This window comes from Polistes canadensis, unplaced genomic scaffold (genome assembly GCF_001313835.1).
Source record: "Polistes canadensis isolate GaletaPanama2010 unplaced genomic scaffold, ASM131383v1 scaffold_165, whole genome shotgun sequence".
Classification (NCBI taxonomy): Eukaryota; Metazoa; Arthropoda; class Insecta; order Hymenoptera; family Vespidae; genus Polistes; species Polistes canadensis.
Genome location: NW_014569712.1, coordinates 85,657 through 103,163, shown reverse-complemented (window position 1 = coordinate 103,163; position 17,507 = coordinate 85,657). Strand labels below are relative to the sequence as shown.

The window sequence follows — 17,507 nt, the reverse complement described above, 5'->3', positions numbered from 1 at the left end:
TATAGATCGATCCTTATTGGATGTTTATTATCTATGAGAGCTGATAATCTTCTTAATTTAATATTCTATAAATCATCTGTGACGAGTAAATTATTAATTATATATTCAATTGCAATAGTTTAATTAGGAAATAAAATTTATATTTTATTTGAAAAAAATTAATGCTATCGATGACATAACGATTCTTATTATGATTATTAAAATCACTTTTTAAAGAGAATTATTTGAAATTGCAATTGTGTGTGTGTGTGCATTAATCAAGGCATAGATGCAATAATTGTATGCGATTGCAACGCTAGCCTTTGTTGAGACGGCAAAATCTGTTACTAATTTGTAATATACTTGCCTATACTGGTCGCCATAGAACTTACTATAAATTACCCGAAATATTAGATGTAATTTGGGTGAGCTACTTCGTTAATTTAAAGTCTAAAAGTCGAATATTTTTATTGTTATTTCATTTAACGTTTAATTAGAAATATATTCATTTTATTCCAAGAAAGTTATTGTCAATTACACCTTATAACAGATCTTAGTCATCCGGGTAAATTAATATGAGAAAATCAACAATTTTTGTGCGTATTTTAAAAAAACTATGCACTGACAGTTTGACAGGGACGTGTCATTGACATCAATGAATGATTTTCTAATTATTTAGATACATTTTATTTCATTGATATATGTAGTTTCATATTAATTAATCTTTCTTTGGAAATGACAAGTTACCCATTTCATTGGACCACTGATACTTATTTTATTTATTTAAATAAATAATGTTATTTGTCTCTTATTTTCAATATTTTATTGTTCGTTAAGGTAGGAATGTTTTTTTAATTTTTTAGCTCATGATGTTAAATTTGAATGGCAGATAACAGATGGCTGGAAGCAAGAACATTTTAATAATTATCTTTAATGCCTACTCCAAGGATTAGTTTTGTTATCAGCCTATCAATTAACCTGTCGCTGTCAAGATGAGTGTCAATACAGCAGCTGTTGCAGATCTTTTTAATTTACTCGAATCCAATAAACTTGGGGAGGTTGAAGAAATAAAGCAAGTATTCCACGAACACTTCTTGTCTAGTAAGTAAATCATATTACATTTCTATATCATACTATCATTTTCTATAATAACATTCGATTACCATTTAGCAAAAGATAGCTGGCTCGTCAATGGTTTATTGGACTATTATCTTTCAACAAATTCTTCACGTATTGTGGAAGTATTAGCAGGTGTACGCGAGCCCCATGATAAACATTTGTTAGATAGATTGGCAGAAGTTATTTGTAAGACTGGAAATAATAAACAAAAAATTAAAGGGCTTACTTTGCTCGGTCATATCGCTCGTAAACAACCGACCTGGTTATACAAACTTGCTAATCATACTTTGTTTCGAGATTTGTTAAAATTGCTCAAGGTATAATACAGTTTATTTCATTGAAGTCATTAATTTGTGTATATTAAATCATTTCATTTCGAGATTATATTCTGATTAATTTCTTTTCTTTTTGTAGGTGGAAACAGATACATTATCGCTTATGAGTGCACTTCTTTTATTGGTCATGTTGCTACCGATGTTACCTGTCGCATTAGGACCATATTTGCAAGAAATATTTGAAGTATTCGGCCATCTGGTTTTTTATTATTATCAACAGTCTTTGACGCTCTCTCATCCTAGACATACAACATCAAATATGGTACTTAGCAGTATTGACATAGATCATCTTTATCTGTTACATTTACAGGTGAGTATTATTTATTCATTAAATTAATATAATACAATAAATTCCATTCGAAATACAAAGTAATAATATATTGTAGGTGGGATTATACAGTTTATTTCACAGACTATATGCTATGTATCCTTGCAATTTCATCTCATATCTTAAACAACAGTGTTTTCAACGTGATCAAATGTCTACTTTTTCTCATACTATTAAACCAATGTTAGATTCTGTGCGTATGCATCCCTTTCTTGTTACAGCATCTAAGGATACTGAAATTTCTGCCACGAGGTATAAATTTAATTATAATTTATTGTCAATTGATGTAACAATTAAGAACAAAAATTTAATTAAATTTATTGTAGATGGAAAAAAATGGAACATCATGATATTATAGCAGAGTGCGATCGTTTCACGTTAGACAAATGTAGAGAGGAAGTATTTGGAGTTACGAATTCTCGATTTACACCACCTTTAGGTTAGTATTTATTATAGAATATTATTTATACGTAAAGGGTTATTTAAACTTGCAGTATTTATAGATCATTCTTCCAATTTTGTACCACTAAATATCAGTGGAGGATTGACTACCACCGAGATAAGTAACGGAGATGAGGAAACATTTTGGTCTCCTAGTATGACTGTTCCACCACACAGTCCATCATTCCAAAGTACATCTCACGAAGTTCGTTCGACTCCTTCAACACCTAATACTAATAGAAGTGGTACATCTCCACCGGAAGCTGCTGTTGAAGCTACACCAGAAACGACACCTGTTAAGGTATGTTGATTTTATAAAAATAAACTTTCAGGTAATTGACAAATTATTATTTTGATATAATTTAGGATGTTCGTAAGCTATCAACAAGGCAACCTCCAGTTGGATCTGCTGCTGTTCGTGCTCTCAGTATTTTGAGCAATGGTGCAGTAACCCAAACGTCACGACCTTCTACGCCTATTCCTTTAAATCCTTCTGTATCAAATATTACATACTCTGGAATAAATTCTAGCGATACTGGAACTACCGTGCCAGGATTTCTTTCGCAAAAGATCAGTAGATTAATTGCTGATAGACAAAATGCTGCTAATCAATCAATGAAATTAACAACCATTGAGGACGATAGTGGTGTTACGGAAACTGATATAACTCAAAATTGCAAGAACGATTCATGGCAAGAAGATCAAGAGGTTTTATTAAATAAAATTAATATTTCATTATATATACATTCGTCATTTAATTTAATAATTACTTTATGCTATCATTGCATATTAAAACCGTGGACTTTATTACAGGTTTTGGAAATTGTAAGCTTTCAAAATAGTAGCAGTCTTGAAATTCAAAAAAGTAGGGAACAAAAAGCGGATTTCCAAGCTGAGAAATTACACGGTACTATAGCAGATTTGTCTCAAAAAGTTCAACAGCTTCGTTTTTATTCTCAATGTCAACAGCCGATACAACATATTAATAAGAATTTAAATAAGGTAAAATATATTGAATTTTTAATTGATATCTTGAATATCTTGAATAAAATTGTATTCGATTTAGTTGAGAAGAACCAGATCATGTTCGGATATGAAAATGCAAAAACGGATGGATAATAACGAAGGAAAAGAAACAAATTTCATTAAAAAGTTCGAAGAAAGTGGGACTCAAACGAATAGCTTATATCAATACGAGTACTTGCTGTTAGGAATCTTAGATCAGAAAGAACAAACGTCCGAACAAAAAACTATTCAACAAAATTCGGAATTGAGAGTATCGCCAACCACTATGCTTGATCGTTACGTTGATATTTGTGCACGTGCAAGTAGTTTTTCTAACGACAACAACAAAGCACGTAAGTATTATTGCACAATTTGTTCAGTTTATCTTCTTAAAGAGTATGAATAAAATCTAACAAATTTTTATTTGCAAATACCAGGTAGAAATTCAACAAAAATAAAGATTGCAGAAGATAGTACAGAAGATGATGCGGGAGAGGAAGATAATTTAGATACGGATCACGTAAATCAATTGTTGCAGCTAATGCAAATGCAATTGCAATTTGAACGGCAGCGAAGAGAAGTGCACGCTGAACGTAACAGAAGACTTCTTGGTAAATTAAGAGATTCACGAGCATTGGAAGAGCACAATAATGCATTAGTAAGTATATTTAATATTTTTTATAATAAATCTTACTAAATTTTTTTACACATTTTTCATTATCATTGAATATTATATTTAATTTTTTAATTCTTTTAGACTGATCGGTTTAGAATGTTAGAAAGAGAGGTGGAAAATTTAAAAATTGAATTAGATAAAAGTAAAAGGGATAACCGAGAAGCTGATGAACGATATAAAGATGTATTACATCATTGGCAAACTAAGGTTTGTTATATATTACATTTTAGATTTTTCTAAAAGCTACTATCTATCCAAATAAAATAACATAATAATATTTTTAACGATGTATGATACAATAGTGTGTAGAAGGGGAACGACAAAATCAAATTTTAAAAGATCGAAATGAATCACTCAAATTAGAACTAAAAGAGGAACAGAAAAAGGTAGCTGTATGTGAACAAGAAACACGTTCTGCGGAGGCTGCATTGTTTGACGCAGGACACCAACTTAAAGAAGCATTAAAGGCAGCTAATCGTACGAAAGATTTGGAGAATAATCTCGATATTGTACAAAAGAAACTTCTTCTTTTAGGAGAAGTAAGTTTAATGTTAATTCGATAACAATGTTAACTGATTTACGAAAAAGAAACAAATTTTATATTTACTTTTTGTAGGCACAATCGAAATGGCAAGAAAACATAGGAGCACGGTCGCCTATTGTCAATCAAGAAGCAACACAGATACAACATACATATGCAGATGAAATAGCAAGTAAATATAAAGCTTTGTTTTATAAAATTAATGATATTAATAATATTCTTATTTAGTATGAGATATATATAATGTGGTTTAATATATTTTTTTTAGATCTACGACGGCAATTAGAATCCCGTACTTCTCAAATAGAAGTTTTAAGAGTACGTTTAGCTGAATTAGAAAATAAAGAAAATCGTAAAGAAGCACAACTGGTAGAAATTCAACGTTCTCTGTTAGAAACTAAAGATCAACATGAAACCGAATTAAATGCAGTTGAATCTAAATATAAGGCACAATTGGAAATAAATCTTTTATTAGAAAGTCGTATACTCGAACTTCATGGTAAAATCGAGAATTTAACTTACGGAGCTAGTACCAGTACTGGAAATCTTCCATCTTCTGCATCTCCTAAAGAACGTACTCCTCCTTTATCAGTCAGTTTAGCTTCGTCAAGCGAAGGCAGCCTTGCTTTTATTCACTCCAGCACTGGGATTATGAATGATTGCTGTGATTCTGCAGGTGAAATTCCGAATCTGCAAGCTATTGTTGAACCTATCCCAAGTAATCAAGTTACTTCACCATCTCGCTCAAATCAACAACGACAATTTCCAAAGCAAGATTAACATATTATTGAAATAATTCTCTATTAAACAGGCCTTTGTTTCGCATCATTGCAAGTTATGTCTGGTGCTGTGCTGATCATTAATCAGAGGAAAGGTTATTTGTAGCTTTTTATTACTAGATTAGTTGTAATTTACTAAATCTTGTTATTACGCGATTGCCATTTATAAGTAAAGAGACATGTTACTTAATCGAGTTATTAATAATGGTCAACCTTTACTGTTCACAAACGAAGCAAGAATAAAAGGTTCAGATATTTTATGAAAATCTTATTATATTCATTTCAACTTACTAATTGCCCATTATTTTTAAGCGTAAGTATTAACAAATGTTTAATCAATTTACTGAGTATATATTTCAATCATATTTGAATTCCACCTAAAGATATAAAAAATTAAATAAATTATTTATATGATCATAATATGATCTTTTATTATATAATAACATTTACACTCATCTTAAAGCATATACTGTAATTGATTGTACTATAATGTTGGTAATTATAGATTTTGTCAATAATATAAGTATATCTCATTGCAAAATTAAATACGAACAGTGGGGTTTGTATATTCATTAACATCACAGATGTCAATGCATATTTTAAATATTTTTAAGTACATATTTTGAAACCAATCAAGATCAACTTGAACGTAAAGCCCTATATTCTGTTGAATGAATTATCTCTTATGTCACCCTTCTACGCACACTACAATAGAAAAATAAGTATGATTAGATTAAATTTGCATTAATCGTTTAAGTCCCAGTGGTTTTTAGAAAAAATTGTGTTGACAAATGCAAAAGATATTTGAACAGTGTAATTGAGCAGCTTGGGACTCAAACGATTAATCTTTGTTTATTTTAATATGTTTGTAATTCTTGGCTAATAGTCATTAAAATCGCATCATCTGGATTAGCATAGCTAACTAGATCTGGAATAATTAAAAGTAAAAAGTTTAAAATACTATATTTTGATGTAACGATTAAGGCATATTATAAAATATCCTTACTCACGATTATGACATCGTTGTGAAGAATACATTTTGCGTAAGATTAATTGCATGAGCCAGAAAATACTTAGCCATACAAGAGCACCCACTGAAAATACTCTAAATGTTATAACACCTCCGTATACGTCCATTATCCATCCACACAATAAAGTACCACTTGATGCACCTAAAATTATAATTTACATAGTAAAACTAACATCGTTAACATTGAATTTGACTTATATAATACAAGGAAATTTGAACTAACCAATTCCTTCAAAAATAGCACCTATTAAGCCTTGTATAGTAGCTTGAGTACCAGGAGGAGTTACTTTGTCACCATAGGATACCATTGTTGGCCAACAGAGACCAAATGATGGACCATGAAATATTTCCAAAGGTAAAAATAACCATGGATTTGATATTACGCTGTATGCCATAAACCTTCAAGAAATCTCTTATTATTGATTTATATATCTTATATAAAAATCTCTTATTATCTTTTGAGCTTACCTTATTGAATAAATGAGTAATACAAGACTCATAACATTTATATGGCCAAATTTTTTCAAAATACTTCCAGATAAGAAATTAAACGGCAATTCTGCTAAGAAGCATTGTATACCAGTCAATAGACCTTGCAAAGTTTTAAGCCATTTAGTTTGCGAGATTGTAGCTAAATTTTCAGTATGCCAAAATAGAAAGTTCCATACTACTCCTGTGCACATTCCAGCACCTATGCACCACCATCCAAATATCCACACATTAGGCTCTTTAGCGACAGTTAGCAACTCCTTCAGCATCGATGGTTCATCAGAACATTCAGGATTTTTCTGTAATGATACTGCTTGCTCCCATTACCTGCCAATTTTGGATTCTTTTGATAAGTAAGCAGAGTTGTGCTTTTATAATGTCAACCCATATTACTTCGAACACACCTTTCTCAGTGTAGACGACACCATAATATCAAGAATCATAAAGATCAACATCATAAAAAATATACATGTATAATCCTTTTGAAATTCTCCTTCACTAAAAATATCTACCAAGTATCCTGCTGCTATACCAAAAATTCCAAATCCAATGCTGCCCCACATCCTTTGTTTACCATAATCACTTCTTCTTTCATTTCCTAAAATATATATTATTGTATCATTATATCTCTTAACAATAATATTAATTTTGTAAAAAGAAATAATAACTAATAGAAGTAATACAAACCAAGTAAATTAAAAGTAATAGAATCAGCTATGCTAACAATAACTGCCATGCAAACCCAACTCGCAGTAGCAGCCCATAAAAATAAATGAAATTGATGCGTCGAAGGTGTTGTATGCTCATTATAGTTATTAGATTCACGTAATAATTCATTTAAGGCTGGATGATGGCAAGTAGCGAGACACGAAGTTTTTAATAACTTTTTACAAGCTGGTACATGCGTAATTCCATTGGAAAAAGTTATGTTAGAAACTCTTAGACTCGTATAGTGTTTTTCCTAAAAAAAAAAACAAATATAAAATTTATTAAAATAATGAATAATAAGCTTTCTCAAAAATAATAATATTGTATATAATGTAATTGACTTACAGGTAAATCTTTGTACATGTTAATCGTTGCTATAAAATCAAACGTTTCATTTGAAATAATATTAGAATCGTTTGTATGACAATACTTTGGATTCCATAGGCACAATTCTTCATAAGCTCTTTGAGAGGCTTTACAAGATAACTAAAAACAAAATATTATAAAGATTTTAATTATATATATATTATAAATATAACAATACCTGGCATGTAGGATTATTCATAGTTTCCCTGGCTGATATTACAGAGACTAATACATCTTCAGAAAATCCTTCTTTAGAACGTACTTCTAAAAATAAATCTCCTTCACAAGTAAAAGTAATATTTGTACTTGTATCTGACTGAGGTATAAAATGAATGGAGAAAAGACTTATGATTAGCAATACTTGAAATAGTAAAAAGAAAGTTTTAGGAAGATTAAATTTATCAGCTAATCCTCCAAACAATGGTTTTGCGACTAAACCAGATATGGGTAATACTGTATAAATTGTGCCGACCAAACTGCTTGAAAAACCTAATTGCTTTGCTATCGTTGGTAAAAATGGCACTATGGGACCAGTAGCTGAAATAAAAAAGAAAATATTTCGTTAAAATGTAAACTAACTTTGTTATTAATTTAACATTGATATTTACCGGCATTAAAAAAGAAATAATGCGCTTTAATAGGAAGAAGACTTTTGTCTACGTTGTCCAGCATTGTGTTAAAATATAATTAATGTTCTAATTCGAATACAAATATCTAATCAAACTAATAATTTGAAAATAAACAATCACGTCAAATGCAGTGCATAATTGACTAATGTAAAAACAAAATAAAATTTAAAAAATTGTAATATCAGTTATTTTGGCAACGTTGATTATCAAGATGTCACCAAATTAAGTGTCAATAAGAAGACTATTAATTATCTTTTTAAATAAAATAGATTTTTAAGATTATTTATTACAAAAATATATAAATCCTACTTTTTTTAATTCTATATATTTTCTATATGTAAAAGTTTCCTCATTGTAAAATAATTTTTAGAATGTTAATATCCAATTTGTATTGATAAAATATCAATTCACTTTTAGATGATAATTTTTAATTAACTATCACCTTTTTACTTTAGATTAAATTAATATAAATAAAAAGAAATAAAATAAAAAAGATAAATACAAGTATTTAATCTCTTTTGTGTATTTAAAAAAATATTAAAAAGAAAAAGAATGCAAAGTTGGGATTACACGAATGAAAGAAAATAATTTGTCTCCGATATCAAGAGTTCAACTTTAGACTGTCCAAATGTTAAATTGTAAGATGATCTTGATTAAAGTGCAAAAATGATGATATTACAATCTTGGGGAGAAAAATCACATATAGAAAAGCAATCTCAACTAACGAACCAGTTATTCGTCATAGGTGCGCTAGTGTCGTTACTATTCGTATTTTTATATATATATATATGATCTGTTTTATATCATTTGATAATTACTTTATTAGCACTTTTAATTAGCAAAGCGACCAATTAAATGCAAGCTCTTATGATAAACAATTTAACGATCCACCATTATAATTGTTATCTACATTAAGTATGTTTCAAATATTTATTTAATTAAAATTCTTTTTCTATGAAAACATTTTTATGCACTTCAATTGTAATTGAAGTTTGTTTACAGTAACATTCCATTATTAATTCATATATATTTCTTTCCTTACAGTAGCAAGCTAAAAAAAACTAAATAAAATACATGTGATTATTTTTATAAAATACTTTTTAAAAAAATTGTACGATTAGCGTACAATGAGATAACGAAGCTTATTATACTCTGCTGTTACAAAATAATATTCGAACATTATCTTTTATAATCCATTAAGTTTTTTACAGTTTCCTAATTAAGATACATTACACGTAATTAGAATAGAAATTTATTTACAATTTCATTTGATTCATTGATTATTATTTTTCTTATATATATTTCTATAGTGTTTAAATACATTATTATTATATTTATAATAATTTAATACTATTAAAGAGAATATATATATGTCATAGTATATTATATCACAAAAATTATTTATTTGGAATTTATATCCTTTGATATAACATATACAAACATATAAGTTGATGGTATGTCTAATAGTTTCATATTAGATTAAATATCAATATATTATACCGAATTTTTATCTATGTCACGAGCTGCTCGCTTGTATCATTGATTGGTTATCTACTTGCATATAAAATTGCTCCCCAAACCATTCTCTATGCATTTCCAAGTAACTGTAAATAAACGTATATAATCTTCATCGTTTAATATTTTATTACTCATTCAAATAATTTTTTCTTTACCTGAGAAACATATCTAAATATTTCATTAGAAGTTTTAATTTTTTATTTGGAATATCAGCGGATTGCAACAAATCAGGTAATATCACTGAAATAAAAGAAAATAAAAAAGTAAATTAATTGTCTCTTGCACAAAATGATTTAATGTAGCCATATTCAGTGCTATATTTCGTGCTTTTTATGTTTAGCCTATAAGATTCACAACGATTAGGAGCCTTATTCTTTATATTTAATTAGATAAACGTATTAAGAGTATCATATTGCAATAGTGCAAAGTGTTAAATATCTACTTCTATTTTTATGATAAATGACTTTTATCCCTTAAACAAATAAACGTACCAAATAGTCGTGTAAGATGAATAGCGCCGTAATAAGTAGAAGGATTTGGAGTATTATTACTACACGTCGAAGAATCCGGTATCAATCTCCATTTATTCGATTGTTGTAGTAAAGCGTTTATTTGGGCAGAGGGAATAACAGGCATTCTCAGTGTTACACCGCGTGGACTAGAACATCTGGAGCTTGTACTTGCTATGCTATTGAATACGATTTGTTATCGATTAAGTTTTATATTCGTTTAAATACACTAACGAAAAAAAAATACCTCGATAAATTTCCCGGATCAGTTTTAACATCATCGAAAGAACGCAATTGTCTATTTTCTTCTACAGAACCAAATCTGTACGATCTTAATCTTCGCTTAGAATTAATAGTATTTTTGGAAGTAGATTCTATGTCTTGTTCGTGTTCTTGAAATGGTGGTAAATGAGCATATTCTGTATCTTCGAATTCTTCTTTGATCGAAATATCTGTATGTCTTATCAATAATATCAAGTATAAAAATCTATAAATTTTCGCTACCATGAATGTGTTACAACAATTTTGTATCTACTACTTACTCGATCGTTTCTTCTTTTATTATTTGCACCTGTTCCGCGTATAAAAATGAAGATTTTAATGTACAGTACTGTTCTCTTTCTTGTCTGTATAATAAAAGATCATGTAAAGTGAAGTCAAAGTATATACGCAATCCATCTGCTATTTCTCTGCATATGTTAACTTCATTTATTGTTTTTTCTATGGAATTATTAGTTTTATTTCGTTGCGGTTTGTCTGGAATGTTTGTTAATTGTGTTGTAGTAAAATGTTGCACCCATGACTCTAGAATACTCGAAACTGTTGGTTGCGCAGGTAATACAGCCAACTGAAAAAGATGTTCAAAGAAATTTAAAAAATAATAATTATAATTGAAAAATATTTACATATGTACATGCAAGAGGATACATAATGCGAAAGTATCACCTTGTTTTTACTAGTAATTAAATCATGATCTAAATCCAAAATTCTTTTCAGGGTGGTACCTATATCAAGATCAACTCCTGGCTTAACGCTTGCACCAGATTGACTTCCACCACCACTGCCTTCATCATCACTACTTTCACCAACATAATCTGAACTACTTTCGCTATCTTCTTCTGTAATAATTTCCTGTGAATGAAAGACATACAAGATGTATTTCTCAGTTTTAAACCCTTGTACAATAACAATGTATAAGACACATGATAAGTTTAATGGACCAAACTTATGAATATGACACATAGCTCGGTATTTTAAATCATAACGCAAGAGATTAAACAAAATTATTGAAAATAAAATAATAATACTTCTGTGTCGTAATCAGCCTGTTGTCCTGAACTACCATCTTCAGAAGATCCAGTAGTAGCAGAAGTAGCTCTACTGCCACCGCTTCTCGCTCTCCTCCGTGGTTCCTGATTTTCTGATTCGTTTAGACGATCTGATAATTTGTGACTTCTTTTCTTACGTTCTCGGCGATATAAGTAGGCTCCCCTTATTCAGATAGATGAATTTTTTGAATAAATTTTGAAGAGTGCAATAGAGTTCTTGAAAAAGTTTACAATTACATTTCAGATCTACATAAATAATATTAATGATAAATATTAATAAAGTAGAAAAAAAATATTGAATAGTTTGATTTAATAGGATATATATATATATATATATATACAGTTGAAGTTGTGCTTTCTGTGCAAGGTCTCTCTGAAGTTGTCGATTCTCTTCGGTGTCTTTTAGAACATATTCTTCTGTTACACAACGATCCCATGATGAGTTCCATCCCTGAATAAGAAAGAGACATTTTAAAATGTAACAAAATACAAGCAATATCCAAATAAACATTACAAGTATCTCACTTGAAAGTGTATCAAATATTCTACTGCTTTTCTTCCTCGTTGATCTTTATTAATAATAACATCTAAAACCTATAAATAATTATATAGGAATTAAATATTGAATATGTTCGAATAAGAATTTTCCTACCTTAGAATCATACAACACTTTAGCTTTCGTGGGATCAGGCTCATAACAAAGCACTTTTTCACCATCACAGAATTTAAATTTAGGTCCACGTGTAGAAACCATTATTTTATACGTTCGGTCTGATTATAAAGATTATAATTAAACAAATCAATATCACGTTAGTCTACTCCTTTAAATATAATTTATTGATTTATTCGAAAAACAATTCAACGTACGTTTTGTTCCATTGCTAAAAATTTTGACATTTCATTAAAAAAGAAATTACTCGCATCAATAAATAATAATAATAACTAATTAGTAGGTTAACGATTAAACGTGAATATTTTACATTCGTATTTTTTGATACGATTAAATAATTGTTGACGGATAATTAATAATTGTTATAAATGCACTATTATAACCTAACTTTAATCGCCATTTGAATGAAAACACATGAGTAAAAAACTAGTGTCATCTCGCGGCTAGTGATCGAAACAGATGCATGCAACGCATGCGCAGTAGTAAGTGCATAATTCGAGTTTCGATATAGATCGAAATCGATTAATCTCGAACGCGTAACATAAATTTATAAAATTTATGAATATACTTATATATCGTACAGTAATAAAATTAAAAAAAAGCGCGTTATAGATATAAAACGAAGAATATAAAATAGATTCACAAGTAAATCGAGTGTTTTTGTGTGTCATCATGATTAAATTTTGGTTTTGTTAAGTTTCAATGTAGATGCAAGAGGGAAAATAAGTGGGGGTAAAGGTATCCTGGCGCTCTTCGGCGCGTTCGTGAACTCGTTAGTCGCGTCATCGCGTAGTAGTGGTGCGTATTTATATAAATAGGTAGGTTGCATTAGAAAGAAAGAAATAGTAAAAGAAAATAAAACGAACTCGAAAATATAACGCGACGATACACAAGTTTGCTTTAGGTATAATCGTGCGTGCCTGTGTGTGTGTGTGTGTGTGTGTGTGTGTGTGACGAATTTGTACACTGTATACGATCAAGTTAGTTAATGTCGAAAGAGAAACAGAAGGTGAATATATAAGGTGTTTGATTGAATCGCATGAAAAATTACTCTCCAAAGTATTTATCGATGAATTAATCGTTGGGGGCAGTGGGATTGTTTGGAATTGTTTGATAGATCATTGATAGGTTTGCGCCGAGCAAACAGGTAGTTGCGAGAGAAGTACGTTGTTCGTGAATCCATTTGTGGTATTGTAAAGTAACTTTCATATCGTAGTTTACGACGAAAGAAAAGAAAAAGAAGAAAACATAAATACGAATGGTGTCATCGTTATTATCATTATCATCATCATCATCATCATCATTCTTATTATTATCGACGTGGAATAAAATAGAAAAAGAAATCGCGCTTGATCTTGGAATAGGTGAAAGAAAGAAGGAAGGAAGGAGGAAAAGAAGAAAGGAGCGATTTTTGAATCGCATTGTAGGTGAGTTTATTCTATTCGAAAGCGTTGACCTATTTTAACGGTCGTCGTCGTTGTCGTCGTCGTATGGTTGCAAATGGTGGTAGGGTTATAAATGTATTTTCGTCTGCTGATTCTTACTTCGGTTTTAATAGTGGCTCACGTGTTACGCATGATAACTTTTCGATATATCCCGTATCAATGTATTGCAGTTGCGTATAATCGATAATCGATTGTTATTTTTCGATTCGAATAAAATTATTAAAATACATTTATTGTTTTACGTAGTACAATGCTGAGACTATTCGTATTGAATCTTGTTTGTTTGTTTTTTTTTTAGGTACACCGTTTATGAAAATAATAGACTGTGATTTAATTATTAAACGAGACACTGACGGTCGTTTTTTCGTTTGGTAGAGTATTTTTCATTATTAACATAATTATACTCGTCTTGGCGTCATCCGACAATGGTGCTAAAAAATTGCTTGCGTGACAATTCGCTGAGATAACGCGCTTGGTTTCATAGTTAATTCTTTAGGTGTGCGTGGGTATTATGCGTGCGAAAGTGTTACGATCTTTTACAATAGTATTACGAAATGACTTATTAGAGCCAATTTATAGCTGACGAGTTTAACGATCATCGTAATACTTCACTTCCAATGGTTCTTCTTGTTATTCCTGATATTACGATTACGTTAGAAGACGAATTTTGATGACTGCACGGATGATCCATCAAAGATTGTTAATCATACTTTTAAACGATATATTTAGATACATTTTATTATCATCGTTTCATACGCATGCTCAAATCATTTCTATATATATATGTATTATGTGCATGCGTTATTTTATACGTGCGTGCATACGTACGTATGCACAAAGTGTGTTAGATTACGGTTAATCTTTCAATAATGCGATTCATAGATCACACCCATAATAGTTTATTTTTGTACTACACGATTTAATCTTGTAATATATTTTTTAATAATTAATTTCATTGACCTATTTAGAGCGTAAAAATTTACAAATAAAAACATAATCTTGTTAAAAAACAATTATTGGTAAGTGAGTGTACATTTGATTCATAAGTAATGATAAAAAATATTAATTGGAAATCGTGATTGGTTGAAATTGGCGCGAGATTTATCGATTATACGATTGGATAACAAACCGAAAGGAAATGGGTGATTTTTTAAGAGTTCTATATTTCTTTACTTTTTCTTTCTTTCAGTTGATTTATATATATCTTTATTTTTTAAACAGTATTTAATTATTTCGAGAGTATCATCAGATAAATTCTATCGTTGATTTTTTTACTTAATCTCAACGACGCAAACGCGTTAACGCCTTTTACGCCCGCATGATAGCAGACGTAATCAATCGGGGCGGTGTTTTCTCATATTCATTTGGTATTTTCGTGAGAATGACCACAAGTTAGTGGCCACCCTCACTATTGATTGTTTATACAAGATTATGTAGAAACAATAATTATTATTTGTATTATTTGTACAAGATGTATGTACGGAGAGAGGGCTGGTCACGAAATAATTGCCACCCCCTTAAGGGTATATTTTATTCTTATGTTAAAATGCTTATTTTTTTTTTTTTTTTTTTTCTAAAAAATGTCTACTAGATCTATGGATAAATTTGTCATATCTTTCGTCTGATCATAAAAATTCAGATCTCTTTCTCAATTATTTTCTTTCTTAATTAGATATTAATAATAAAGAAAAATGGATCAAGGATTTCCTGGGCAACATACGACAACAACCGTCACCACTACGACGACCACCATACAACCAAATGTACGATTTGATCCATCTTATATGCGAACATTGTCTGGTATTCTAAAAATTGTACAAGTGGTAAGTATGCAACGCACACGCCTACATGTGCTAAAACAATTTGAATGAAATCATTCCGCCCATTTATAATATCGTTTCCTCTTTTTCAGATATTAAATTTCTTGGGATTCATATGCATCACCGTATCGATTTACAGTAGCCATAGTCGAGGAGGATGGTTCAATACAGTCGCCATGGGTGGTTTTTGGTTCACCGGTGTACTACTTGTTCTTTATTTATTTCACATCGTTGAGAAGTTCTCCAAAATTCCATGGTTGAAAATCGTAAGATATTTTTATAATCAAATTTCGTTTACTTAGCTCGTAAAAAAAAAGAAACGAGAAGAAAAAGAAAACACATAAAAAAAAAATGCGTTATCTTGTTTTCGTTATCATTGTCTCATTAAAACGACTCGTATCAAACCGTTTGGATTATCGAACCCCCTTTTTATGATGTTATCAAAATAATATTTCATGTAAAACGTTGAATCATTTTTATGCATCTAATATAATACGTATTAAAGACATTAATTTTTTGAAATGAAACCTTCCAAGGCGACTGTAATGATAACATTTTATTAAACGAGATGAAAATAGAGAGGGAAAGAAAAATAAAGTGAGATAAAAATCACAGTCGAGCAGCAATTGAAGAGTATGAATGGTTTTTAATGTTAGTTGAAATGGATGTGTATCTCAGAATTAATTAAATATCTATTAAAGAGAGAATAATATTAAAAGTAAATTTGTTTGAAACAATTACATATATATATATATATCTATTGATATACTTCATCTAATAAAAAATATCTGATTTAAAATTATTTAATATTAATGTATTAATCAATTTAGTAAAGTATACCAATTGCTTATATATCGAATCAATTGATTATTTTCTATATGATAATAAGAGTTTCACTTCTATCATTCGTGTAGACCCACGCAAACATATTTTTTTTTTTCCTATTTTCTTTCCTTCTCTCTTACTCTTTCTTAAAGTGATCTCTCAAGTGAAAGCTCGTTGGAAAGTTTAGTGTATTTATAGAAGTATATAATTATAAGAAAAGAAATGAAAAGAATAACTAACTATGTTTTCTTATTTAAACGTTATGCTATTTAATTTCTAATTACTCGTTAGGAAAAGGTCGATGACCTCTTTCTCTTCCTACGAGAAAACATTGTCCTTTTCAATTGTGCAAATGTTTGTCTTCACAGGAACTCATATTCTGTTCGATTTGGACGATATTTTATCTTCTGGCTGCTTCCTTGGCAGCCGATTATGGTCGAGTTTCTGAATCATTCGCGGTTGCAGCGGTGAGAACATTTACATTGATAATAAATAGAGCCCAAAAAAGTATTATTAAAAATTTAAAAATTGTTTTTCGGTCTTTTTATTTTTTTTTTCTTTTTGTGTTTTTTACAGTTCTTCGGTTTTTGTGCCATGGTAGCTTATGGTTACGACGCATGGTTAAAGTTTACTGCAGTTAGAAGTGGAGCTTTGGCTCAGGGTCAGCATATGCCAAAACAAGTGTCAACTGTTACCAGTCCCGCGTATTAAATTTATCTAGGTATTTGTTTCAAATATATACGACACATGCCTATATAAAAATCGATGACGAAAGAGGGAATATAAAATCGTATGATTACCTACCAATCTCGTAGGAAGATCTATCGAATTAATCATCCATTCGTATATGATCATCATTCATGTGTGATCATTTTATGTATTTATATCGTACAAACTAATACATATCCATTATACTCATCTAAAGACTTTTTTGAAATTTATATATATATAATATATATGTTTTTTA

The 17,507-nt window shown here is 29.8% G+C and overlaps 4 protein-coding genes across 14 annotated transcripts; 2 read left to right on the top strand and 2 right to left on the bottom strand.

The window, feature by feature from the left end:
• The first annotated feature begins 335 nt into the window (after nt 1-335).
• Nucleotides 336-5,469, top strand: LOC106789129 (hamartin). Of its 3 annotated transcripts, none has more exons than XM_014753066.1 (15): nt 336-404; nt 843-1,080; nt 1,150-1,415; nt 1,513-1,743; nt 1,820-2,013; nt 2,088-2,200; nt 2,256-2,503; nt 2,569-2,910; nt 3,016-3,204; nt 3,269-3,560; nt 3,645-3,865; nt 3,965-4,090; nt 4,186-4,422; nt 4,500-4,596; nt 4,693-5,469. In XM_014753066.1, exons 2-15 carry the CDS (start codon nt 972-974, stop codon nt 5,202-5,204), a joined length of 3,177 nt encoding a protein of 1,058 aa, XP_014608552.1. In that variant the 5' UTR covers nt 336-404; nt 843-971; the 3' UTR covers nt 5,205-5,469. The 3 variants fall into 3 exon arrangements, with proteins under 3 accessions (XP_014608552.1, XP_014608554.1, XP_014608553.1); XM_014753068.1 differs by having other exon boundaries at nt 2,265-2,503; nt 4,693-5,204; XM_014753067.1 differs by lacking the exon at nt 336-404 and adding an exon at nt 521-544 and having other exon boundaries at nt 4,693-5,204.
• A 139-nt stretch (nt 5,470-5,608) lies between these two features.
• Nucleotides 5,609-8,691, bottom strand: LOC106789130 (major facilitator superfamily domain-containing protein 6). Of its 4 annotated transcripts, none has more exons than XM_014753072.1 (9): nt 8,405-8,691; nt 7,975-8,333; nt 7,776-7,916; nt 7,410-7,683; nt 7,127-7,320; nt 6,702-7,021; nt 6,457-6,632; nt 6,210-6,375; nt 5,609-6,131 (listed from the first exon to the last, which is right to left on the bottom strand). In XM_014753072.1, the coding sequence occupies exons 1-9, from the start codon at nt 8,466-8,468 to the stop codon at nt 6,122-6,124; spliced, it is 1,704 nt and encodes a 567-aa protein (XP_014608558.1). In that variant the 5' UTR covers nt 8,469-8,691; the 3' UTR covers nt 5,609-6,121. The 4 variants fall into 4 exon arrangements, with proteins under 4 accessions (XP_014608558.1, XP_014608556.1, XP_014608557.1 ...); XM_014753070.1 differs by having other exon boundaries at nt 5,609-5,908; XM_014753071.1 differs by having other exon boundaries at nt 5,609-5,908; nt 6,214-6,375.
• A 1,117-nt stretch (nt 8,692-9,808) lies between these two features.
• LOC106789143 (male-specific lethal 3 homolog) lies at nt 9,809-12,875 on the bottom strand. Of its 2 annotated transcripts, XM_014753103.1 has the most exons (11): nt 12,648-12,875; nt 12,433-12,551; nt 12,306-12,374; nt 12,122-12,231; nt 11,760-11,943; nt 11,398-11,583; nt 10,995-11,299; nt 10,700-10,912; nt 10,435-10,631; nt 10,099-10,183; nt 9,810-10,029 (listed from the first exon to the last, which is right to left on the bottom strand). In XM_014753103.1, exons 2-11 carry the CDS (start codon nt 12,532-12,534, stop codon nt 9,942-9,944), a joined length of 1,539 nt encoding a protein of 512 aa, XP_014608589.1. In that variant the 5' UTR covers nt 12,535-12,551; nt 12,648-12,875; the 3' UTR covers nt 9,810-9,941. The 2 variants fall into 2 exon arrangements, with proteins under 2 accessions (XP_014608590.1, XP_014608589.1); XM_014753104.1 differs by lacking the exons at nt 12,306-12,374; nt 12,648-12,875 and having other exon boundaries at nt 9,809-10,029; nt 12,433-12,637.
• A 301-nt stretch (nt 12,876-13,176) lies between these two features.
• LOC106789140 (CKLF-like MARVEL transmembrane domain-containing protein 4) lies at nt 13,177-17,458 on the top strand. Of its 5 annotated transcripts, none has more exons than XM_014753096.1 (5): nt 13,177-13,268; nt 15,568-15,718; nt 15,808-15,981; nt 16,909-17,007; nt 17,117-17,458. In XM_014753096.1, the coding sequence occupies exons 2-5, from the start codon at nt 15,587-15,589 to the stop codon at nt 17,249-17,251; spliced, it is 540 nt and encodes a 179-aa protein (XP_014608582.1). In that variant the 5' UTR covers nt 13,177-13,268; nt 15,568-15,586; the 3' UTR covers nt 17,252-17,458. The 5 variants fall into 5 exon arrangements, with proteins under 5 accessions (XP_014608582.1, XP_014608583.1, XP_014608581.1 ...); XM_014753097.1 differs by lacking the exon at nt 13,177-13,268 and adding an exon at nt 13,277-13,459; XM_014753095.1 differs by lacking the exon at nt 13,177-13,268 and adding an exon at nt 13,772-13,877.
• Nucleotides 17,459-17,507: the final 49 nt, after the last annotated feature.

Bases quoted from the DNA above. Each gene is read 5' to 3' on its own strand.
- LOC106789129 (XM_014753066.1), top strand. From the start codon at position 972: ATGAGTGTCAATACAGCAGCTGTTGCAGATCTTTTTAATTTACTCGAA. The intron at 1,081-1,149 runs GTAAGTAAATCA...ATTACCATTTAG, and splicing joins CCACGAACACTTCTTGTCTA to CAAAAGATAGCTGGCTCGTC. The intron at 2,911-3,015 runs GTTTTATTAAAT...ACTTTATTACAG, and splicing joins CATGGCAAGAAGATCAAGAG to GTTTTGGAAATTGTAAGCTT.
- LOC106789130 (XM_014753069.1), bottom strand. From the start codon at position 8,468: ATGCTGGACAACGTAGACAAAAGTCTTCTTCCTATTAAAGCGCATTAT. The intron at 7,022-7,126 runs GTGTGTTCGAAG...GTATCATTACAG, and splicing joins TGTCGTCTACACTGAGAAAG to AAAAATCCTGAATGTTCTGA. The intron at 6,633-6,701 runs GTAAGCTCAAAA...GATTTCTTGAAG, and splicing joins TTACTCATTTATTCAATAAG to GTTTATGGCATACAGCGTAA.
- LOC106789143 (XM_014753103.1), bottom strand. From the start codon at position 12,534: ATGGTTTCTACACGTGGACCTAAATTTAAATTCTGTGATGGTGAAAAA. The intron at 12,232-12,305 runs GTGAGATACTTG...TTTCTTATTCAG, and splicing joins AATATTTGATACACTTTCAA to GGATGGAACTCATCATGGGA. The intron at 11,944-12,121 runs GTATATATATAT...TATCTGAATAAG, and splicing joins CAGAAAGCACAACTTCAACT to GGGAGCCTACTTATATCGCC.
- LOC106789140 (XM_014753096.1), top strand. From the start codon at position 15,587: ATGGATCAAGGATTTCCTGGGCAACATACGACAACAACCGTCACCACT. The intron at 15,982-16,908 runs GTAAGATATTTT...TTGTCTTCACAG, and splicing joins AAATTCCATGGTTGAAAATC to GAACTCATATTCTGTTCGAT. The intron at 17,008-17,116 runs GTGAGAACATTT...TGTTTTTTACAG, and splicing joins AATCATTCGCGGTTGCAGCG to TTCTTCGGTTTTTGTGCCAT.